Source organism: Glycine soja, chromosome 11 (genome assembly GCF_004193775.1).
Source record: "Glycine soja cultivar W05 chromosome 11, ASM419377v2, whole genome shotgun sequence".
In the NCBI taxonomy this organism is placed as follows: Eukaryota; Viridiplantae; Streptophyta; class Magnoliopsida; order Fabales; family Fabaceae; genus Glycine; species Glycine soja.
This window is the reverse complement of record NC_041012.1, coordinates 18,501,435-18,520,668: the sequence shown is the minus strand read 5'-3', so window position 1 is coordinate 18,520,668 and position 19,234 is coordinate 18,501,435. Positions and strand designations below refer to the sequence as shown.

The 19,234-nt window shown below is 31.5% G+C and overlaps 2 protein-coding genes across 4 annotated transcripts; one reads left to right on the top strand and one right to left on the bottom strand.

Annotated features, from left to right (window-relative positions):
* The first annotated feature begins 6,895 nt into the window (after window positions 1–6,895).
* LOC114377451 (U-box domain-containing protein 44-like) lies at window positions 6,896–11,224 on the top strand. Of its 3 annotated transcripts, none has more exons than XM_028335963.1 (4): window positions 6,896–7,443; window positions 7,625–8,376; window positions 8,477–8,777; window positions 9,536–11,224. In XM_028335963.1, exons 2-4 carry the CDS (start codon window positions 7,639–7,641, stop codon window positions 10,990–10,992), a joined length of 2,496 nt encoding a protein of 831 aa, XP_028191764.1. In that variant the 5' UTR covers window positions 6,896–7,443; window positions 7,625–7,638; the 3' UTR covers window positions 10,993–11,224. The 3 variants fall into 3 exon arrangements, with proteins under 3 accessions (XP_028191764.1, XP_028191762.1, XP_028191763.1); XM_028335961.1 differs by having other exon boundaries at window positions 7,543–8,376; XM_028335962.1 differs by having other exon boundaries at window positions 7,531–8,376.
* A 4,191-nt stretch (window positions 11,225–15,415) lies between these two features.
* Window positions 15,416–18,079, bottom strand: LOC114374143 (NADPH:quinone oxidoreductase-like). Its single transcript, XM_028331747.1, has 3 exons — window positions 17,823–18,079; window positions 17,513–17,704; window positions 15,416–15,957 (listed from the first exon to the last, which is right to left on the bottom strand). Exons 1-3 carry the CDS (start codon window positions 17,920–17,922, stop codon window positions 15,653–15,655), a joined length of 597 nt encoding a protein of 198 aa, XP_028187548.1. The 5' UTR covers window positions 17,923–18,079; the 3' UTR covers window positions 15,416–15,652.
* Window positions 18,080–19,234: the final 1,155 nt, after the last annotated feature.

Genomic DNA, 19,234 nt, shown 5'->3' with positions numbered 1-19,234 from the left:
GTAAGTTTGGATTAAATAGAGTAAAATTTGATTTATTTTATTCTTGGATGCATGTATCCATTAAATTATTTATTTTAATTCATAATAAATTTCAATACATTTTTTTGTCATCTCTAATCATTATACTTATAACTTACATTAAAATATTGATCAAACTTGAGAATTCAAAAACAAAATAATATTCTTATATTATATATCAGATAAATATATATAATATAATATTATATATATATATCAATTAATATTCAAAACCATAATCACTAATTTTGTTTAGTACATGCACACTAGTCGCATTAATTATTAGAAAATATATTTTAAATACATTAATATATTTTATAACTTATATTAGGAAATATATTTAAAAAATATAACATTTTTATTATTAATTATTGTGTTACATGATATATTCATGTTGATTATATATTTGGTATACTATATTAACTTTTAAAATAATTCAAAAAAAAATTAATTTTTAAAATACAATGAATGAAAGAAATAAATATTAATTAAAACTTAAATTCAAACAATGCATGTCATGCTATATATATATATATATATATATATATATATATATATATATATATATATATATATATATATATATATATAGGATGACAATATATAGGATGACAATGAGTAAAGTATAAGTGGGATACTAGAGTACTTGTTTCTATAGTCGTACTTTTGAAAAATTCATGTATTTGGACTCATTCCCATGTTGATAGTAATACCTATATAACTTGTGCCCTCTTATGATACCTAAATGCATATATCCGTGTCTATTACCTACATTTTAATTAATAAAAAAATTGATAAATGAATAATATTAACAAAAAAATGATTGTAATTAAATTAAAATCTCATTCGAAGATTTTTTGTAATTATAATAATTTATTTGTATAATAGATATTTATAATAATTTGTATAAAATATATTTATAGCAAATGCATAATAAATTACTCTAGGAGCATCACAATGAAAGTTGCTTTATATATATATATATATAGACACAAATATAATATTTATAAGTTAAACAAAACTCTAATTAGAGAAAAATTAATTAAATTACTTTGACCACTACACCATTAATGGTATAGAACGGTAACAACACCAACACCGTCAACCAAGAAAGACATCTCGTTAGGTTGTGTCAGACTCAGTCTTTTCACTCAAGCCCATGCACAACCTACTTAATTTTACCAAAATCGATTCAACTTTTTTACATTGAAGGCACCACTACTAAAAAAGTAGTATTTTACGACGCACATTCTAAGACGATTATTGCACTCTGTGACATTTTTGTAATTATGGTTAAGTTAAACGAAGACAGGTCTCTCCAAAGAATCGTCGTCATCTTTGTTACCCTAATAATTAATCTGGTCTCTCGCACGCGAGGTCAAAAACCCTGTGTTCAGAGCTTTCTCCCATTGTTCATATGTCCTCCGTGTTCAGAGCTGAGTCCCCGGTGTCGCGTGCATCCTGAGTTCAGAGCTGAGTACCTGATGTTCCCTGAGTTCAGAGCTGGTGCCCCCTGAGGTCAGAACTGGTGCCCCCTGAGGTCAGAGCTGAGTCCCTGGTGTCACGCTTTTCCAGCCATCATCAGCCAGGTAAGTGCATTTTACTCCGGTGGGTTTGTGTTGAGCTGCCCTATTTTCTGCCTCATTCTTGTTTTTGAGTCACTCACACCTAAGATACTTAGTTTTTGGTTAGAAGTGTAAAGAAGCATTCAACATGTAGATCAGATGTCCGATCAAAGCATCCTTAGTGAACCCATGAAAGTAAACCACAATCAAGACAATCCCCATTTTTCAGTAGTTTGAATCGAGTTGAACTAACATTGTAGGTCCTCCTCCTGCCATTCCCATGAGATTAGACCAACTTCAACTCTCGTGTCCTTTGAGAGGAAGTTCATCTCCTTCCTCACCATCCTCCACCTGTATAAAGGTATTAACACCTACAAAAGTATAAAATGAAAACCCATTTCATAAGATTTTTTTGTAGGGGGTGGGGGTTATTATGGCAGAGAGAGCAAGCTCATAGTTCTCATCATCACTAGGATAGGTAGAATCCAACTTGTGATAGAAAACTTCATCTCCGTTGTCCTTTACATTCTCCACTTGTTCCTGTGAAAAGTGATTCAAGCCAAATAATATTGGGAAACGGTGTTTCCATACAACATACAACTTGGCTTGCAATAAGAAATGCTAAGAATGTAAAGATCATTAAGAGCATAGTACTACGGATCTTATCCTCTACACTTTACTTTGTAAACTTGAAATATGATTCATGAGTGCCTGTTTGACCGCAGAAAGAGAGTTAAGGCATTTTCTAGCTTAACAGATAAGAATATGCGTACAGGTCTACATAGAGGGGTAGATACATTAAGAATAAGAGTAAAACCTTACTTTATTTTGATTGTTGTTATATAACCAATATGGGATTTGCTAACTAACTTTCTTAAAATACACTGAGGGTGTTGCTTCCTAATGTACTCCTATAAAACAAGTGGGTCTACATTAGCAAATATTTGTAGGGTTTCATATCACATACCCACTTCCTTTTTAGAAAGAATATGTTAGCAAATTGTAACTGCAGTTTTTTAAAAATACAACCAAGTGGGTGTGTACATTACCAAATCCCTAAAAGTTAAGCTAGATTTTATCACCTTGGACTTTAAAAGTTAAAACTTAAAATCTCCAATATTTTTCATCCCTCCATCTATTTAAGTTTCATGTTGTTAACTCGAAAAGGCTTTGAATAATGTTAAAAGATAAACATGGCATATCTATGAAAATTAGGTCTTTTAACTGAGCCTAATGATATGATGTGATGTATGTAGCTTACCTCACCTAATGGGAAAGACTTTAGTTGTTGTATTCAGCACAGTCAACTAATCCAAAAATATGTTGTTTTGCCAGTTTTAGACATCATTAGGAATTGTGTCCGTACAAAATTTTCTATATTAGAGTATTCATATACCTTTTGAAGACACCTTTATGGCTAAATAATGTTATTTTCACCCAAGCTTGGCTAAGCTAGAGATGCCATGTTATCTTGTAATGTGGCAAATCAGATTTTAATGTTAACATTGTTAAAAAATGGATGGAGGAGGGGATGAAAATTTGGGGATTTTAAGTTCTAGGGACTAAATTTATTACATTTATCTCTAAGAATCTAAATTGATTAAAAATTTTGCATCTTTCACCAGGTTAAACCTAAAAATTATAAGTTACTTTCATTTAAGGGAAAGTTTCATAAGGTATAACAAACAACAACTAGCTGGGAGAACAACAACTTAATCAAGTTTCAGGCATACTTAGAGCAAAGAAAGGGACATTTCTTACATGGGTTTCTATAACATTAGAAGAAAAGTAAGTAAATTATATATTAAATAAATAGGCCATAATCCAGTGAATCTGTGGGCTGACATTAGATAGTAAAAAAATTGTAGTTTTAAAGGTACATTGTTTGGTGCAATTATCTCTAGATGTACATGAAAATTGATATTGTAGAATAAGAGTTTGTATACATACCTCATGTCGTTGAAACTCGATTGAACGTGCTAAATTCGTTCTCTTTGTCAAAATATTTTTGGGTCTCAATGTTGAAGGACGCTAGTAATCCTTACCCCGATAAACAATTAGAGAATATCCTTTTGTCCCCCAAAGGGGGACTGGAAGAACCTCCTCTGCCCCCGTTGCCAAATGATGACAGCTTGTTCCGAGATTTACCAGAATAACCAGAATGTCTACAATCCCCTTGGTTGGGGAACCTATCTCCATTATGACTTTGCTCACTTCCCCACATGCCTGGATTCCCAATCGGGGCAACCCAACTAGGACTGGCATTTCCAAGTGCAAGACCCTGACTAGGCCCAACCCAATCTGCATTCGTATTTACATGGGAACGACCTTGACCGAGTCCAACCCAGCCACCTACATTCACGGGAGGCAGCCCCTGACTAGGAGCAGCCCATCCTGGATTTGAATTTCCAGGTGTTGGCACCTGCGCAGGCATCCAATTTACATTTATGTTGGCAGATACAACCCCCCCCCCCAATTCATATCATGATTTCCTAGCATGCCCATGCCCCAAGGCATATTGGGTTGAGCTGGAGATAAAGTTGTGGTGTTTGATTGACTACTTGAAGCCGGTGGTCTCCAAGGCTCAGGTGCAGTCATGCCTAGAAATCCAGGTGTGGGTAAACTCACAATTGGATTTCCAGTGTTAAAAGAGGTAGTGTTTTGCACAGACAAAGCATCACCCTAGGGGGCATGGGAAGCTGGCTAGGCAGGCATGGTAGTAGGATTATTTGCTTCTATCCTTTGAGATGATGCACCTCCCCAGGCCGGTGGTTCTCGCTTTGGAACCCTAGCAGAACCCCACCCTTCAGTTTCAACATGAGAGTGGTGACTACTCAACCTGATTTTGCATAATTTCTTCATTCACACAAGATTACATTTTAAAAATTATGAATTCCAAATTATGAGGAGTTGTGGAAACAATAAATTGATGAAAGGAATCAACAAAAAACATTCCATAAAATACTTCCAGATATATCATATTTGAATTTTTCTTTAGAGAAAAGGATATTCTTTTCTGCGTCCTTTCTCACTAGCTCTATCACAGAGATGACTCAGCCGCACTGTCTCTGTTTCTAGCCACTATAATAGAAAAATAAACATTTGAATTACTTTACAATGACCAGAAAATATATTTCAAAACTCACATATAGAAGGTTGTGTAGAGAACATTAGCATTAGGAAATGAAATGAGGATTTAACCAAAATACAACAAGAATTGAATTTGACAATTCAAAATAATTGGGACAATTAATAATCTTCCAAAGTGAATGCATCAATCTTATTTGAAAGCATTTATATCATGAATGAGAGTTTCCTGAACACCATTACTAGGCCTCAACAGATTTAAGACTGAGGTGATCGATGAGAAATTTAACTACAGAAAGAATATGATGACCCCTCTCCTACCAGTAATCAATGCAAATGAAGGATGTAATCAAACAGAGGATATGATAACTCTCAAGAGTCTTGTTAAATAGGAATTGAATTTTCATCACTATAATTTCCATTAGCATATGTACTGAAATTAATACATCAATAAAACTTCATCTCTCAATTGAAGGTAATTTTCTTCAATACATCAATAAATCACATAAACAAGGAGACACTGAGAAATTAGGAAATTTAAAAGATGGGTGAGCACACACCACCAAACGGCTAACACTAAAGGTATAGAGAACAACTCACATGACGTAGAATGCGCGACAATCTACGCTAGGTCTGTGGAGGCGATCGTCGTAGAATGCGCTGCATTCTACGGCGGGTTGTGAACCGTCATCGTAGACCATGACACATTCTATGAAGCCTGCTACGACGATGATTGAAGACCGATGTAGAATGTGCTTCATAGCCGATGTAGAATTGGTTATAAGTAGTAGTGCAAAGTAACACATTTGTAATTTGTTTCTTATATAAAGGACATAGTACCACACCATTATATTTAACAATGGTTAAATATTGGACCATGACAAACCAATGTAATAGTGAGTCATTGTAGCTTTGGTATATGTGATGTAAAGTTTAATCAAGAGGGTTAGAAACACATTCTCTTTAGTTGGATAAAATTGATTGAAAATTACAAAATCACGAAAGAAAATTATTACTCCCTATGTTTCAAAGTAAGTGTCATCTTAGGTTATTTTGCACAAAACCAAGAAAATTAATAAATAAATAAAAGAGAGTAATAATTTTATAAAAATAATAAAATTATTAGTAGTATGCAAATGTTAACCAATGCTTTGAGAGCACTAGTTAAAGAATTTAAAGTAAAAATGCTTTTATTGAGAGAAAAAAATTGTGGTACTCATTAAGCAATATCTTATAAGTACTAGTTAACAAGATCTTTAATAGAATTACACTGAAAAACTAAAGTGACACTTAATAAAGTATTAATTGAAAATATCAATTAATTAATGTAGTATTACATTTTTATTACAAATATAGTGTTACATTGAAATACTAAAATAATTCTCATTTTGAGATAAATTTTTTTTTTATCAAATGTTACACTTATCTTGAGGTGAGAAGAAATAAATATAATGTGAACCCATAAAATTTTATCTTTTTCAATAAATTTTAACTTGATAAAAAAGAATATGTTCTTCATGGTCTTTCTAAAAAAATATGATAATAAACAAGAAGCTATATATTTCTTATCAAACCCTTGCTCCAGCTCATATCTATCTTCCTTCACTTTGTTAGAATTTTTAATTTAATAGTTAAATTGATAAAACTTAATATTAAAATAAAATATTAAACCGAAACTTCCACGCTAGTTCTCGTTATCCCCCACCCCACACCACTTGGGGAGCTACTTTCATAGTTTCAATCACCGTATATACTACTACTACTATTTACTATTTACTAGTGGTCCAAATATGCCAAACAAGTTGAGAACAAAATTATGAAAAAAAATAGGTTTAAGCATAAGCTTTTCCCTATAATTTAGCTTTTTTTTTTTGAGTTTGTAATTTTTTTTTTAGTTTTTGTAAAATATGTTTATTTTATTTTTGTCCTTAAAATACTTTAAATAATATTTTGAACAATAAAAAATACTTTAAATATTAAAAAATAATATCTAAAACATTCTGAAAACAAAACAAAATAATCATATTTTATAACAACTAAAATAAAAAATTCAAAATTGTACTAAACCAAAAAAGTATATTTATGCAATTACGTGGCGCTTGCTGGAGCAATTTCTACCCCCAGCCTGCAAATTCAAGTCGGGTGGGTACTGTGTTGAGTGTTTGACCCACCCAACAACATCTACAAGTCTTTGTTAGCATTCAAAGCAGAAAAATGGTTGGAAATGAAACTGAAAAACTAACCAAAATCATCGAACCACAAAATACTTTCATAGTACAAAAATCCATATAGAGAGAGAGAAAGATAGTAAAAAAAACAAGTGCTTGTGATGCAGGTTTTGACTTTGTCTTCCATCACTCATTGATATTCATTGACAGTTTCACTTTTGCTTTGGAAGCACATTTTGACCATGCCGATCAAAGCAAGGGAACCACCATATGTCACCACCTTATTTATATTTAATTGGTTTCAGCCGTCTCTGACAATGACCCACAAGACTACACCTTGTCCTTACTATATTCCAAATTAAACATAAGAAAAAAATCAACCACCTTGTTTTACACTTCTTCTTTCAAGGCCAATAACAAGAACAAGAAGAAAGAAGAACAAGTGGGGTGTTGTTGTTATTCTTTCATTTCTTTGCTATTCAGATTGGGAATTTATTTGGGTATCTGAAAAGTTCTCAACTTTGAAAGACGTGGTTGTGGTTCTAAGGTCAAATTAACAGACCAATTATCTGTTTACTTCAAGCATCCTTGCGTTTTCTCAGCAGGTTCAATTCACCCTTTTTTTCTAATTCTTGTCTATATATGTTATTTGTATGATTTTGTTTGTTTGTGTATTCATTTATTGTTAGCAGTTTTTTTTCTAGATATCTACTGTTTCCCAATTGATTGAGGATCTTCTGTAACTGATGAGGGATGACTGATATGTCTTTTGCTGCATAAACTCAGTTTTGATTGACAAGATGGAAGTCATGGAAGAGAGAAAATTTTCTAAATTGTTGTCAGAGCTGATAGTTTTGGTTGATGAGGTTTCTTCTATTGCTATGAACTCTGAAATTGAGGTGGATATTTTTGCTGAGTTTGCCATGTTGGTTGAGAAATTGCCACCAATCTTCAATGACTTGAGGGAAAAAAACACTGTTTTGGACAAGCCGCCTATAAGAAAATCCTTGGAATCTCTTGAGAATGAGTTGAGGCGTGCTAAAGCTTTGATAAAAAGCTCCAATTTGAGACAACCTATCAAGCAAATTGAGGACATAACGCATGATATCGGTCGATCCTTGGGCCTTCTGCTTGTAGCCAGCCTTGAAGTGTCCACGGATTTCAGAGAAAAGATTGGTACATTGCAAAGACAATTGATGAATGTGAGATTTGATGGCAGTTTAAGTCTAGCTTCAAGTCCAAAATCAGAGTTTTCCACCAGTGACATGAAGCTGACCGGAGAAATAGAAGAGGAAATAGTTAATGTCTCTATCGATGATGTTGTTTTGCAACTTAAGAATGGTAATGATGAAGAATTTGCGGTTGCAATTTTGAGACTAAAGCAGTTCATGAGGAGTGAAAGACTGGATGGTGGCTTGTTTAACGAGGAAGCAACTCTTGCCATTCTTTTCAATCGTCTAGGTTCATGTAAGGCAGACAATAGGTTGGCGATCATTCGATTGCTAAGAAGTATTGCTTTTGGAAATGATGAGAAAAAGGTATAGTCCTTAACATAAGGTGATGTATCATGTAAATGTTGGTCTAAAATGATTGTACCTATGGTTGATTTAGCTTACTTAATAAAGTAGTTCAATGCAGGATAAGATGGTAGATATTGAGTATTTATCAGCAGTGGTGAAGTCACTGACAAGAGATTCAGAAGAGAGGAAGGAAGCAGTAGGGCTGTTGCTAGACCTCTCTGACATTCAAGCAGTTCGACGGCGAATTGGAAGAATTCAAGGGTGCATTGTTATGTTAGTTGCTATACTTAATGGGGATGACTCTGATGCCTCTCATGACGCAGCAAAGTTATTGGATATATTGTCTAGTAATACTCAAAATGCACTTCATATGGCTGAGGCTGGCTACTTCAGGCCACTGGTGCAGTATTTGAAAGAAGGTAATGCAGGACTTTCCTTCTATGTGGACCATCCACTTATGATATTACAAGTAATTTAGGAGCAAATATGGTCCAGAGGAAATTGGGTTATCATAGATGAAAATCATTATGTGTTTATTTAGGATATTACAATTATCCTTAAATCCAGTTTAATCTTAATTTGGTAGTCTTGTCTTGACTATGTTTCCTCAACCGAATTAACAGTTGCCAAACCCGGTATTGTACCGGGTTCATACATGTAAAATTTTGATGTGTTTTCTTCTATCCAAATGCTACATGCTGCATGCATGGTAAATAACAAATTTATTTTTCTTATCATGGTTTAAACATATGTTTTTGTTTCTATATGTATCACTCGTTTCCAATTTGACGATTATATGTAAAAAAATTAATTTAGTCCTTATACACACAATTATTTCCAATTTTGTCCTTGCCATCTGTTGCCGTATGAAGTATGGAGTTAAGTTACTATAAAGTATAGTGTTATTATAGTAACCAACAGCAGGACCAAATTGAAAACAATTGCACGTGTAATGTCTAAATTGAACTCCTTTTTAGTATAGGGACCAAGTTGAAATTTGAGTGTCATGCGTGTTGTATATATGTTTTAACCTTGTATTATAGTAATATTTAGAGGGGAGAGGACCAAATCACTTTCATTTGGATTTGTTATGTGCATAGCTTCTAAATCAACAATGATCAGAACTGAAGTAAATTCCACATTCCCTGCACCTGAATATTAAATAATGTTATTGTAGGGTCTGACATGAACAAGATCCTAATGGCGACAGCACTTTCTAGGTTGGAGCTCACTGATCACAGCAAACTTTCCCTTGGAGAAGCTGGGGCAATTGAGCCCCTTGTGAATATGTTTTGTACCGGGAAACTCGAGTCCAAGTTATCATCTCTAAATGCGCTACAAAATCTGTCTACCATGAAAGAAAATGTGCAACACTTGATCAGTTCTGGAATTGCAGGATCTCTGCTACAACTTCTTTTCTCAGTAACATCTGTGCTCATGACTTTGCGCGAGCCTGCATCGGCTATTCTTGCAAGAATTGCTCAGTCAGAATCCATCCTTGTTAATGAAGATGTGGCTCAGCAGATGCTTTCACTTTTGAATCTTTCTAGCCCTATAATTCAAGGTCATCTGTTAGAAGCTCTAAATAACATAGCCTCTCATCCTGGTGCATCCAAGGTGAGAAGCAAAATGAAGGAAAAAGGTGCACTTCAGCTGCTCTTGCCCTTTCTGAAGGAAAACACCACCAAAGTCAGGAGTAAGGTCTTGCAATTGCTATACACTCTCTCAAAAGATCTAACAGATGAGTTGACTGAACATCTTGATGAAACTCATCTTTTCAACATTGTCAATATTGTCTCAACATCAACATTAGACAGTGAAAAGGCTGCGGCTGTTGGCATACTGAGTAATCTTCCTGCTAGTAATAAAAAAGTGACAGATATACTGAAGAGGGCAAATTTACTGCCCATTTTAATATCCATTATGTATTCTAGCACAGGAAGTAATTCATCCACAACAAATAGTTTCTTAACAGAGAGTATTGCAAGTGTTATTATTCGCTTCACAATTTCCTCTGACAAGAAACTACAACTTTTTTCAGCCGAACAAGGGGTGATTCCTTTGCTAGTAAAACTGCTCTCAAGTGGTTCACCAATCACAAAATCAAGGGCTTCTATCTCTCTGGCTCAACTATCACAGAATTCTCTGTCTCTTAGGAAATCGAGAAAATCAAGGTGGTCATGTGTTCTGCCCTCGGTGAATGCATATTGTGAAATTCATGAGGGATATTGCTTTGTCAACAGCACATTTTGTTTGGTCAAGGCGGGTGCTGTTTCTCCCCTTATTCAATTATTGGAAGATACTGAGAGAGAAGTAGTTGAAGCTGCTTTGCATGCCCTCTCAACTCTTTTGCAAGATGAAATCTGGGAAGGTGGTGTCAATTCCATTGCCAAGTTGTCGGGTGTGCAGGCTATTATAAAAAGTCTACAAGTTGAGGATGCAAAGGTTCAAGAAAAAGCAATATGGATGTTGGAGAGAATATTCAAGGTTGCAGAACATAGATTAAAATATGGAGAATCTGCTCAGGTGGTTCTTATTGATCTTGCCCAGAAAAGTGATTCTAGATTGAAGTCAACAGTTGCAAAAGTTTTAGCTGAGCTGGAGCTCTTGCAATCTCAATCAAGTTACTTCTGAAACCAGTCTTTCTCTATGAGAAACACTGGCAGTGATTTTGTTTTGATATCCATTCATTTGTATTATTTTGGTGTACATGCTTTCTTCTTTTGGATGAGCCACATAGTGCCATTCTAGTATATGTAATTTATAAGAAATAGTAAAAGTTTGGCAATGTATCAAGTTTGATTCATTCTATATTAATGAAAGAACATATGTTAAGAGAGGCCAGTCTCTTAAACAAATTTCAATATCTGTTGGAATTCTTATCTATCTTTCGGCTGGAGTATATACGGGTTAAAAAGAAAGAGTTAGATTCATTCAGTTTCTTGAAGGACATTTGTTGTCTCAAATTTGTTTCTCCATTGGTTTTTTGTTCCCTCAATACGGTAATAATATTCATGTTCCCTAAACTAATATTGTTGTCCTTCACTTCTTGTGTGGTACATGGGCTATGCACAATAAACCATTAAGATGCCCAAGCAATAGGGATGGAAGAAAAAGATTTGAGGCTTAAAAATATTTTTAATGATTTAAATGTGAGTCATTTTTTTTAGTCTTTCAAATTTAAAGTTATTTTTTTAGTCTTTAAAATCTACAAAATGTTCTTTTTAGTCTATGCAAATTGTGAGTTAAATAGAAAATAAAAAATTTACAATTTTTGACATTTCTATCGACGTAATTTTGATTTTCTATTTTATATTTTAAAGTATGATTTTCTGATAGTTTGAAATTGTCATAATCAAGTCAGTAAAAATTAAAAACATTAAAGTGGTCAATGGACTTTTTTCCTGACTTGATTATGATAGTTTTTAATCATTGACAACTACTTTAAAATATTAAATAAAAATCAAATTTTTGCAGTAAAAAGTTTTCACAAATTGTGAATATCTTATTTGGCTCCTGCTGCGTACTAAAATGAGTATTTTATGGATTTGAAGGACTAAAAAAATAAATTTAAATTTGAATGACTAAAAAGGAAATGACTCAAATTTAAAGGCTAAAAATATATTTAAGTCAATTATTTATCAATGAAAGGAAGACAAAAAATTTGAATCATCACAACCATTACTTTGTGATAGATGATAGTTCTTTTTTTTTTCTTTTTTTATTCTAGGAGGGTCCAAGGGTTAGAAAAACAAACAAAAATAACTAGGGAGTTAGTATTGGTCCCATTTCAATTGCTATGGGTCCTTACCAAGGTATTGTCATTTTTTTTATTCTGAAAATGTTTTTCCCATAAAATCATGATTTCGTTGTACAATCGCTTACACAATTCATAACGGAAACGTATTTCCGTTGTATTGCAAGGGAGCGAACAAATTACCCAGTGGAAACATATTTTCATTTTGGATTTTGTACGTGAAAACACATTTTTGTTTTATATTTTGTATACATCCCCTAACTACAACCGAAACACATCTCCATTGTAGGATAGGGGATGCATACAAAATATTCAACCTAAACATGTTTTCGTGAAAAAAATTGGAAACAAAAACACCTGTCCATCATGTAATTTTTTCACACCCCTTTTTATACAACACAAAATGTGTTTTTGTTAGGTTTTTTCATGAAAAATTATTTGCAAATTTAATTTATCTTTTTTACTTTAATTTTGATACAAATTATATTAATGATGACACATACTATCTTTTTAACAGTAATACAATTAATTATTACATAAATTACCTCTTTTTATTTAAATTTAAATTAATAATGACATAAATTACTTTTTTTAATTGTAATCAAAATAATATCATGAATTGATTTGATTACGATTAATCCAGGTAATTCTTATAATAATTAATTTGATTACCTTTATAAATGATAACTTGTATCCAATTATTTTAATTTTAATTAAAAAATATTGAATACTATTAAAAATGATAAATTATATTACAATTATTTTGATTACTTTAAAAAGATAACTTGCATTTATAGTTAATAAAAAAATCATAAAAAATACACAATAGAAATACAATTTCATTACTTATCTTAACCAAGATCATAACAAAATTATATTTTCATTGTGTATTTTTTTTTTAAAATACGAAACAAAAATATGATTTCTTTGTGTATTTCAACAAAGATAATAAAAAAATTATGTTTCTGCTCTAGATTTAATAGGAGATGAGGAGAAGGAGGACACTCCAAGAGGAAGGGGAAAGAAGGAGTGGTGAAGTGTTTGAAAAAAGAAGCAAAATATTTTTCAGGAATTTTAAAGTTTATGGGAACCAATATCAATTCTGAAACAACTACTTACAAAGGAAACGGCTGAAGCAAGGAGATGACTAAAGCATGAGGTAACAAAAATAATAATAATAAAAAAACGCCGAGGAAATGGTTAGCAAAGACATCCGTCACAAACTTTGTCTCCCCCGAGAAGCTGCCACGATATAAAAGATTGCACAGGACAAAGTTGAGGAGCAGAATTTAAGAGGCCTTAATAAATTGAATCCGGATCCTTAATAAACAAGTTTGGGATTAATGAATCCGTGTAACATTTTCATTTGTGATAATTTCCAGAAATATAATTTGGGAACTATTTTTTTAAAAAACTGATTAAGTATTATGGAAAACGTAATGTTTTTTGGATTACTTAATTGAAAATATTAATATATAACTTACTAATTAACAAATTCATAAAAAAAATGTTGTAAGTTTTTGGATTAGCAACTCTCGATCAAGGAATATTAGTTTAGTTAGTTGAACAAAAACGTATAAGTGTTAAATCCTCTAGTATTGCATTCAAATTCATAACTTACCAATTTTTTTTTTTGTTTCTCGAAGTTATGTGAGTATTTTTTTAAGTCATGATTTTTTATATTAAATTTTAACATTTTCATGTTTGATTATATCGTTCAATTTAATCATTTTACTCTTATATAAGATATATTTTCATTAATAATTTTAATTTAAATAAACTTTAATACTAATAATTTTTATTCTAAAATTAATAACTATAATTACATTAAAATTTTAGGAGAGAGAAACTAACAAAGACAGAGACAAAGACAAAAGCACAAAAGAGGTGAGTGGGATACACTTGGTTGAAGGTCGCTTGTAGGAGGAAGAAGCGTCAGGCAAGAACTTATAAAATGGAAATCATAATATTGGGATATTAGAAATTAGGAAAAATATGTTTCTAGTCTCTATATTTTTAAAAATATGTTTCTAGTCTCTATATTTTTATGAAAATTTGTTTTTAATCCACATAATAAGCTTATTTTTTATAAGCTTAATTGCATAAATAGTTTTCCTATTTATCTCAATTCACTAAATTGGTTCTGTGTAATTTAATTCACCAATTTAGTTTTCTATTTTTTTTCTATTTGAGTTTCCAACTTCTAAAGTGGACATTGACCGTTAATGAAAAACGTTAACAGCCATGTATCATAATCTTATTGGATGTTAAAATGGTGTATGAAAATTAATGTCCAATATGATTATGACACGTGACAGTCATCATTACTCATTGACTGATAATGAAAAACGTTGACTGTCAAATGTCATAATCCTATTGGATGTTAAAATGGTATACGAAAATTCACGTCCAATATGATTATGACATATGACAGTTAACGTTACCCATTAACAGTCAACGTCCAATAGAATTGTGACACATATCAGTCAACATTATTCAATAACAATTAATGTTCAATTTTGATATTGGGGACTCAAATAGCTAGATTGAAAAAAAACATGAGGAACTAAATTGGTGATTTCAGGAGACCGATTTAGTGAATTGAGATAAATATGAAAACTATTTTTACAATTAAGTCTTTTTTATTAAAAAAAAAACTTATTTTTAGATCCTCCTCACAAATGCTATTGATGTCATTTCCTACATGAAAAATAATTTATGCATATAAACAATAATTTCAAGGAAATGATGGGTCTGACGGTACAAGTGGCTCTAGCGTTCCTTGTCTTTGGATGGTGTAATAGCCTAATAGTAATAGGCATGACCTTGTATATGTGCAAAGATTTTTTTTTTTTCTTTCTAGAAAAGGTTGTATAAATAGAATGATGAGTACTTCAATACTGTCGAACAGGGTGTCAATGATAAGTTGGAACTACCAGCAGAGGGCTACCTAGAAAATTTTTGTACATGCCCGAACCACAAACAATTTCACCCTATTATTGCTACTTCATTAGTCCATAGGCACTAAAAGATCTTCCTCAAGAAAGTTGTCCACCTAGCAGGAAAAGTGGCAAAAAGAAAATTAGAACCCACATCCATAAAGGTGAAAATTTGTTTTGAATCGTTAAGGGTTTGTGTTAACCCGTATTAGCTTTTAGCTTTATATGTGTGAAGATAAGAATGAGAATTTAGATATTCTCAATTATTCAAGTTTTTCTTCAATTAGAAACATTAATGACAAATGCAGGTGGGCTAATTTAATCATTTTCACGTGATTGTTGAAGACATTTGTAATGATCCTTAAACACAAATTAAACCATGTGGACTTTACTCAATTGCCAAAAGTAAACAAAACAAACCAAGACACGACAATACATAACAAAAAATTTCAAATGTAAAAACAAATACACGTTCTCTTGTTTCTGCATAATACTGTTGTCATGCAGTCAGAGACAGTCCAGATCACACTATTATTCCTAAAAGGAATGGACCAAAATCCAAAGCTTATTTTAACAATTTTTGGGAATCAGAAATGTTTCAATTTTTTCCTTGAAGTCTAAGGGTAAATTCCTTCAAGGACAGAAGGACATCCTTCAACCTATTCTTGGCATCTTCATCAATCAAGTCACCATCATTGTTAAACTTTGCAGGTGGCTGGAATGCATTGAGGAAGAATTCAGGTTTGTTGATGAAATGAAGATCCAAGAATACTCCAATTTGGCGTAGATGATATTGTGATCTTCCACCACCAAAGCCTCCTCCAGCACTCACTATGGCAGCAGGTTTACCAGCCCAAACATTTGGTGCCCTTGATGCCCAGTCAAGTGCATTCTTTAAAGGACCTTCAATAAATGAAAAATATGCATTTTAGTTTGATATTCTATCTGTTATTATTAAGGTATCATCATATTGAAGGACACAATTTTTTTCACAATCAAGGCTCATGATAATTAATCATTAGATCCATGAATTAACATTGATTAAATAATCATTTACTTCTTTTTGTAATCATGCCATACTATTCAACAATAGCATAGGTTGCAAATCCATGAAAAAAATGGATTCTCCTGTAATTTAGATTTGAGTCTAACTCACTCTCAAAAATTAGTTTACAGATGAATAATCTCCCACTTATACATACTATTTGGTTTTACATTATTAATCCATGTCAGATCTTCAATACACAACCTTCTGCACATAGAAGGTTTCAAGAGTAAAATTTGCAGGATTAGACATTTATAAGTAATTTTATAACAGTCTCATAGCATGTGATTCAATAGACTCAACAAGAACCGTTAAAATAAACCCTAATATGTGTCATAAGTAAAAGTTCAAAGCTACAAACATCTTAGAAGTAAAAGATGCATCTTCATTATCAAATAAAATTTATTCAATTTCATAAAAAATTTAAAAAGGAACACACCAAAGAAGACAAAATTCAACAATAGGTCACTAACAAAAGCAAATAAATACAAAAAGTCTATTTAGATGAACAATTTTTGGTGTTTTATTCACATCATTTTTATGTGTTTTACCATTATGATTGATTATTTTTCTTTCATTAAATATATTTTTTTGGTTGTTTTATTATGTCAATTTCACTTTATTCTTATATTATTCTTTTAAAATTTATACACAACACTTACTTTTATCTTCATATTAATCAATTTTAGTTGAATGGTCAACCTCTAATTTTGAAATATTCCCTTATAAATATATTGATAAATAAAAAATATCTTAATTTATATGTAATTTTTTATCTCCTTTAACAAAAAATGATATAAAATATCATTAACAATTATATTTTTAAATTTGATTAATCAAATAAATAATTTATTTAAATATTTCTTTAATCATTTATAAACCCGCGCAACGCGCGAGTATTTGTCTAGTTTATAAGTAATTTCATAACAATCTCATAGCATGTGACTCAACAACATCGGTTAAAATAAACCCTAGTATCAACTAAGAAATTTGAGTTTAATTTGTGGTTACTCCAACTCCAAAAGTTAAGGTTGAACAAACACACCTTCATATACACATCTTTTGAGAAATACGAATTCAGAACTTTTAATTCACCGGTTGTTTGAGAGTATCTCAACGGTAAACCAAAGACACATTAAATCATAGTATAAGAATTATTTCAACTTCTATACATTATTTTGACTTCCAACTTTGAATCATTCGAGTACCATTCAAGTTTATTTTTGGTGAAAATAATTTTTTACCAAATTTTACTTAGCGATCGAACACAGGAGATTTTTCCCCTTTAATAAACCAGAAAATTAAGACAAAAAATATGTATTATTTTGACTATATCAGTAGTTAATGTCCTATTTCCAAAGATATCAACAAATTAAAAAAGAAAACAAGAAACAGATAGTGGAGCCAGCATACTTGCGACAGAGTAATTGTACTCAGGGGAAGCAAAGAGGATACTATCAGCTGCGAGAATCTTCTGGCGAAAGGCTTCAACTTGTGGGGGGTAGGTCCCATTCACCTCAAGATCGGTGTTGAGAAGGGGCAAAGGCGAAATATCAACGTACTCGATTTGAAGGCCTTCAACTCTACCTTGGCTTAGCTCAATAGCTATCAATATCAAAGTCAACCCAAAATAAATTAAAATCAAAACAAACAAACAAATAAATAAATAACAAAATGGAAAAATAAAAGTGACTTTGTCTTAGAGTGTGTAGTAGGAACCTACCAGAACGAATGAGGGCTCTGTTGTAAGAGCCTTTCCTTAAAGATCCGGAAAGTGCAGCCACCTTAATCACGGACGAAGATGCTCCGGCCACCGCTGCCATGTTTTCTAACTTTCTAGTAATGTGTGTTCTTTTGTTGTCTCCAAACAAGGGTGAGGGAGGGATATATATATATGACAAATGCAGTGGTGTGGGTCAAAATTTTGGTGTGGGGTGGGTATGGCATGGATTCTCTGCCGACAGGTAATTTGTAGTACCAAATTGAATTCAAGTTTGGAGGATTTTAAAATAGAAAATGACAGTAGTATCACACACAATGAATCCTGCCCCTACATGTATATACAAAAATATTTTCAAATTAAAAGAGTAATTACTTGTTTATTGGACTAAATAATTTATATTATATATATTCTTTTATAAAAAAATAATTATATTGTATAATTTTATAATTAACCGTAACAATCTAATAAATAAAGTAGTAGTAAAACCTAATTCAATATATATATATATATATATTATATTAAATTTATTGACAAATTCTTTTTAAGATTCACTTTAAATTATGAATTAATATTTTATGTTGTTTGGTGTTTTAAATTAATAGTGTAAATTTCTACTTACTTAATAACTTATCTTAGTAATGTTAGATGCTTTATTGGAATGATGTTTATTTATAACTTTAAGTTTAGAGTTTAGACAAATCAATGTGATGTCTCCTTCTTTTGATACTATGTGTAGATATTTTTAATGTTATGTTTGGATTAGAATAAATTTTAAATTTACTTGTAATAATTTTTTAATTAATATATTTTTATTGATTTATTAACTTTATACCTAAAGTATGGACTACGAGGTAAGTGTAGATAGCAGAATGAATATTAAAATTATTATCTATTTGGATATGAGACTAGATACAAATATTTTTTTAAAATTCGAATAGGAGAATGGATAGTATAATATCCTACTCATTATTTTCCCTAATCATACATGTATTAGAAAATTCATATTATTCCTTAAAATATTTCAGAAATTTTCATACCACAACAATTCTATTAGAAGCATGCTAAATCATCAATTTATTTAAACTGCTTCAACAAATTCGATTATTTGTTTTATTCTTTAATGTTCTATTTAATTGTGAAGTGAGAAATATAGTGGATGAAAATAGAGGAAAAATAATTGAAAAATAAGTTGTTTGATTATAGAAAAATAAGTGAGAAATAAATTGAAAAGATTATAAAAATGCTAACATGCCCCTACCAATATGTTTTTTATTTTTATTTTTTATTATTTATAGTTGAATCAGTTATATTATATGACCTTCTTCAGTCCGATCTCCCAATCAATTTTGACGACGCTGAAAAATGTTAATATTAGTGTAGGAAAAAGAATAAAAGATTATTTAAAAAGAAAA

Bases quoted from the DNA above. Each gene is read 5' to 3' on its own strand.
- LOC114377451 (XM_028335963.1), top strand. From the start codon at position 7,639: ATGGAAGTCATGGAAGAGAGAAAATTTTCTAAATTGTTGTCAGAGCTG. The intron at 8,377-8,476 runs GTATAGTCCTTA...AGTTCAATGCAG, and splicing joins TTGGAAATGATGAGAAAAAG to GATAAGATGGTAGATATTGA. The intron at 8,778-9,535 runs GTAATGCAGGAC...ATGTTATTGTAG, and splicing joins GGTGCAGTATTTGAAAGAAG to GGTCTGACATGAACAAGATC.
- LOC114374143 (XM_028331747.1), bottom strand. From the start codon at position 17,922: ATGGCAGCGGTGGCCGGAGCATCTTCGTCCGTGATTAAGGTGGCTGCA. The intron at 17,705-17,822 runs GTAGGTTCCTAC...TGATATTGATAG, and splicing joins CAGAGCCCTCATTCGTTCTG to CTATTGAGCTAAGCCAAGGT. The intron at 15,958-17,512 runs GTATGCTGGCTC...CATTTATTGAAG, and splicing joins GTACAATTACTCTGTCGCAA to GTCCTTTAAAGAATGCACTT.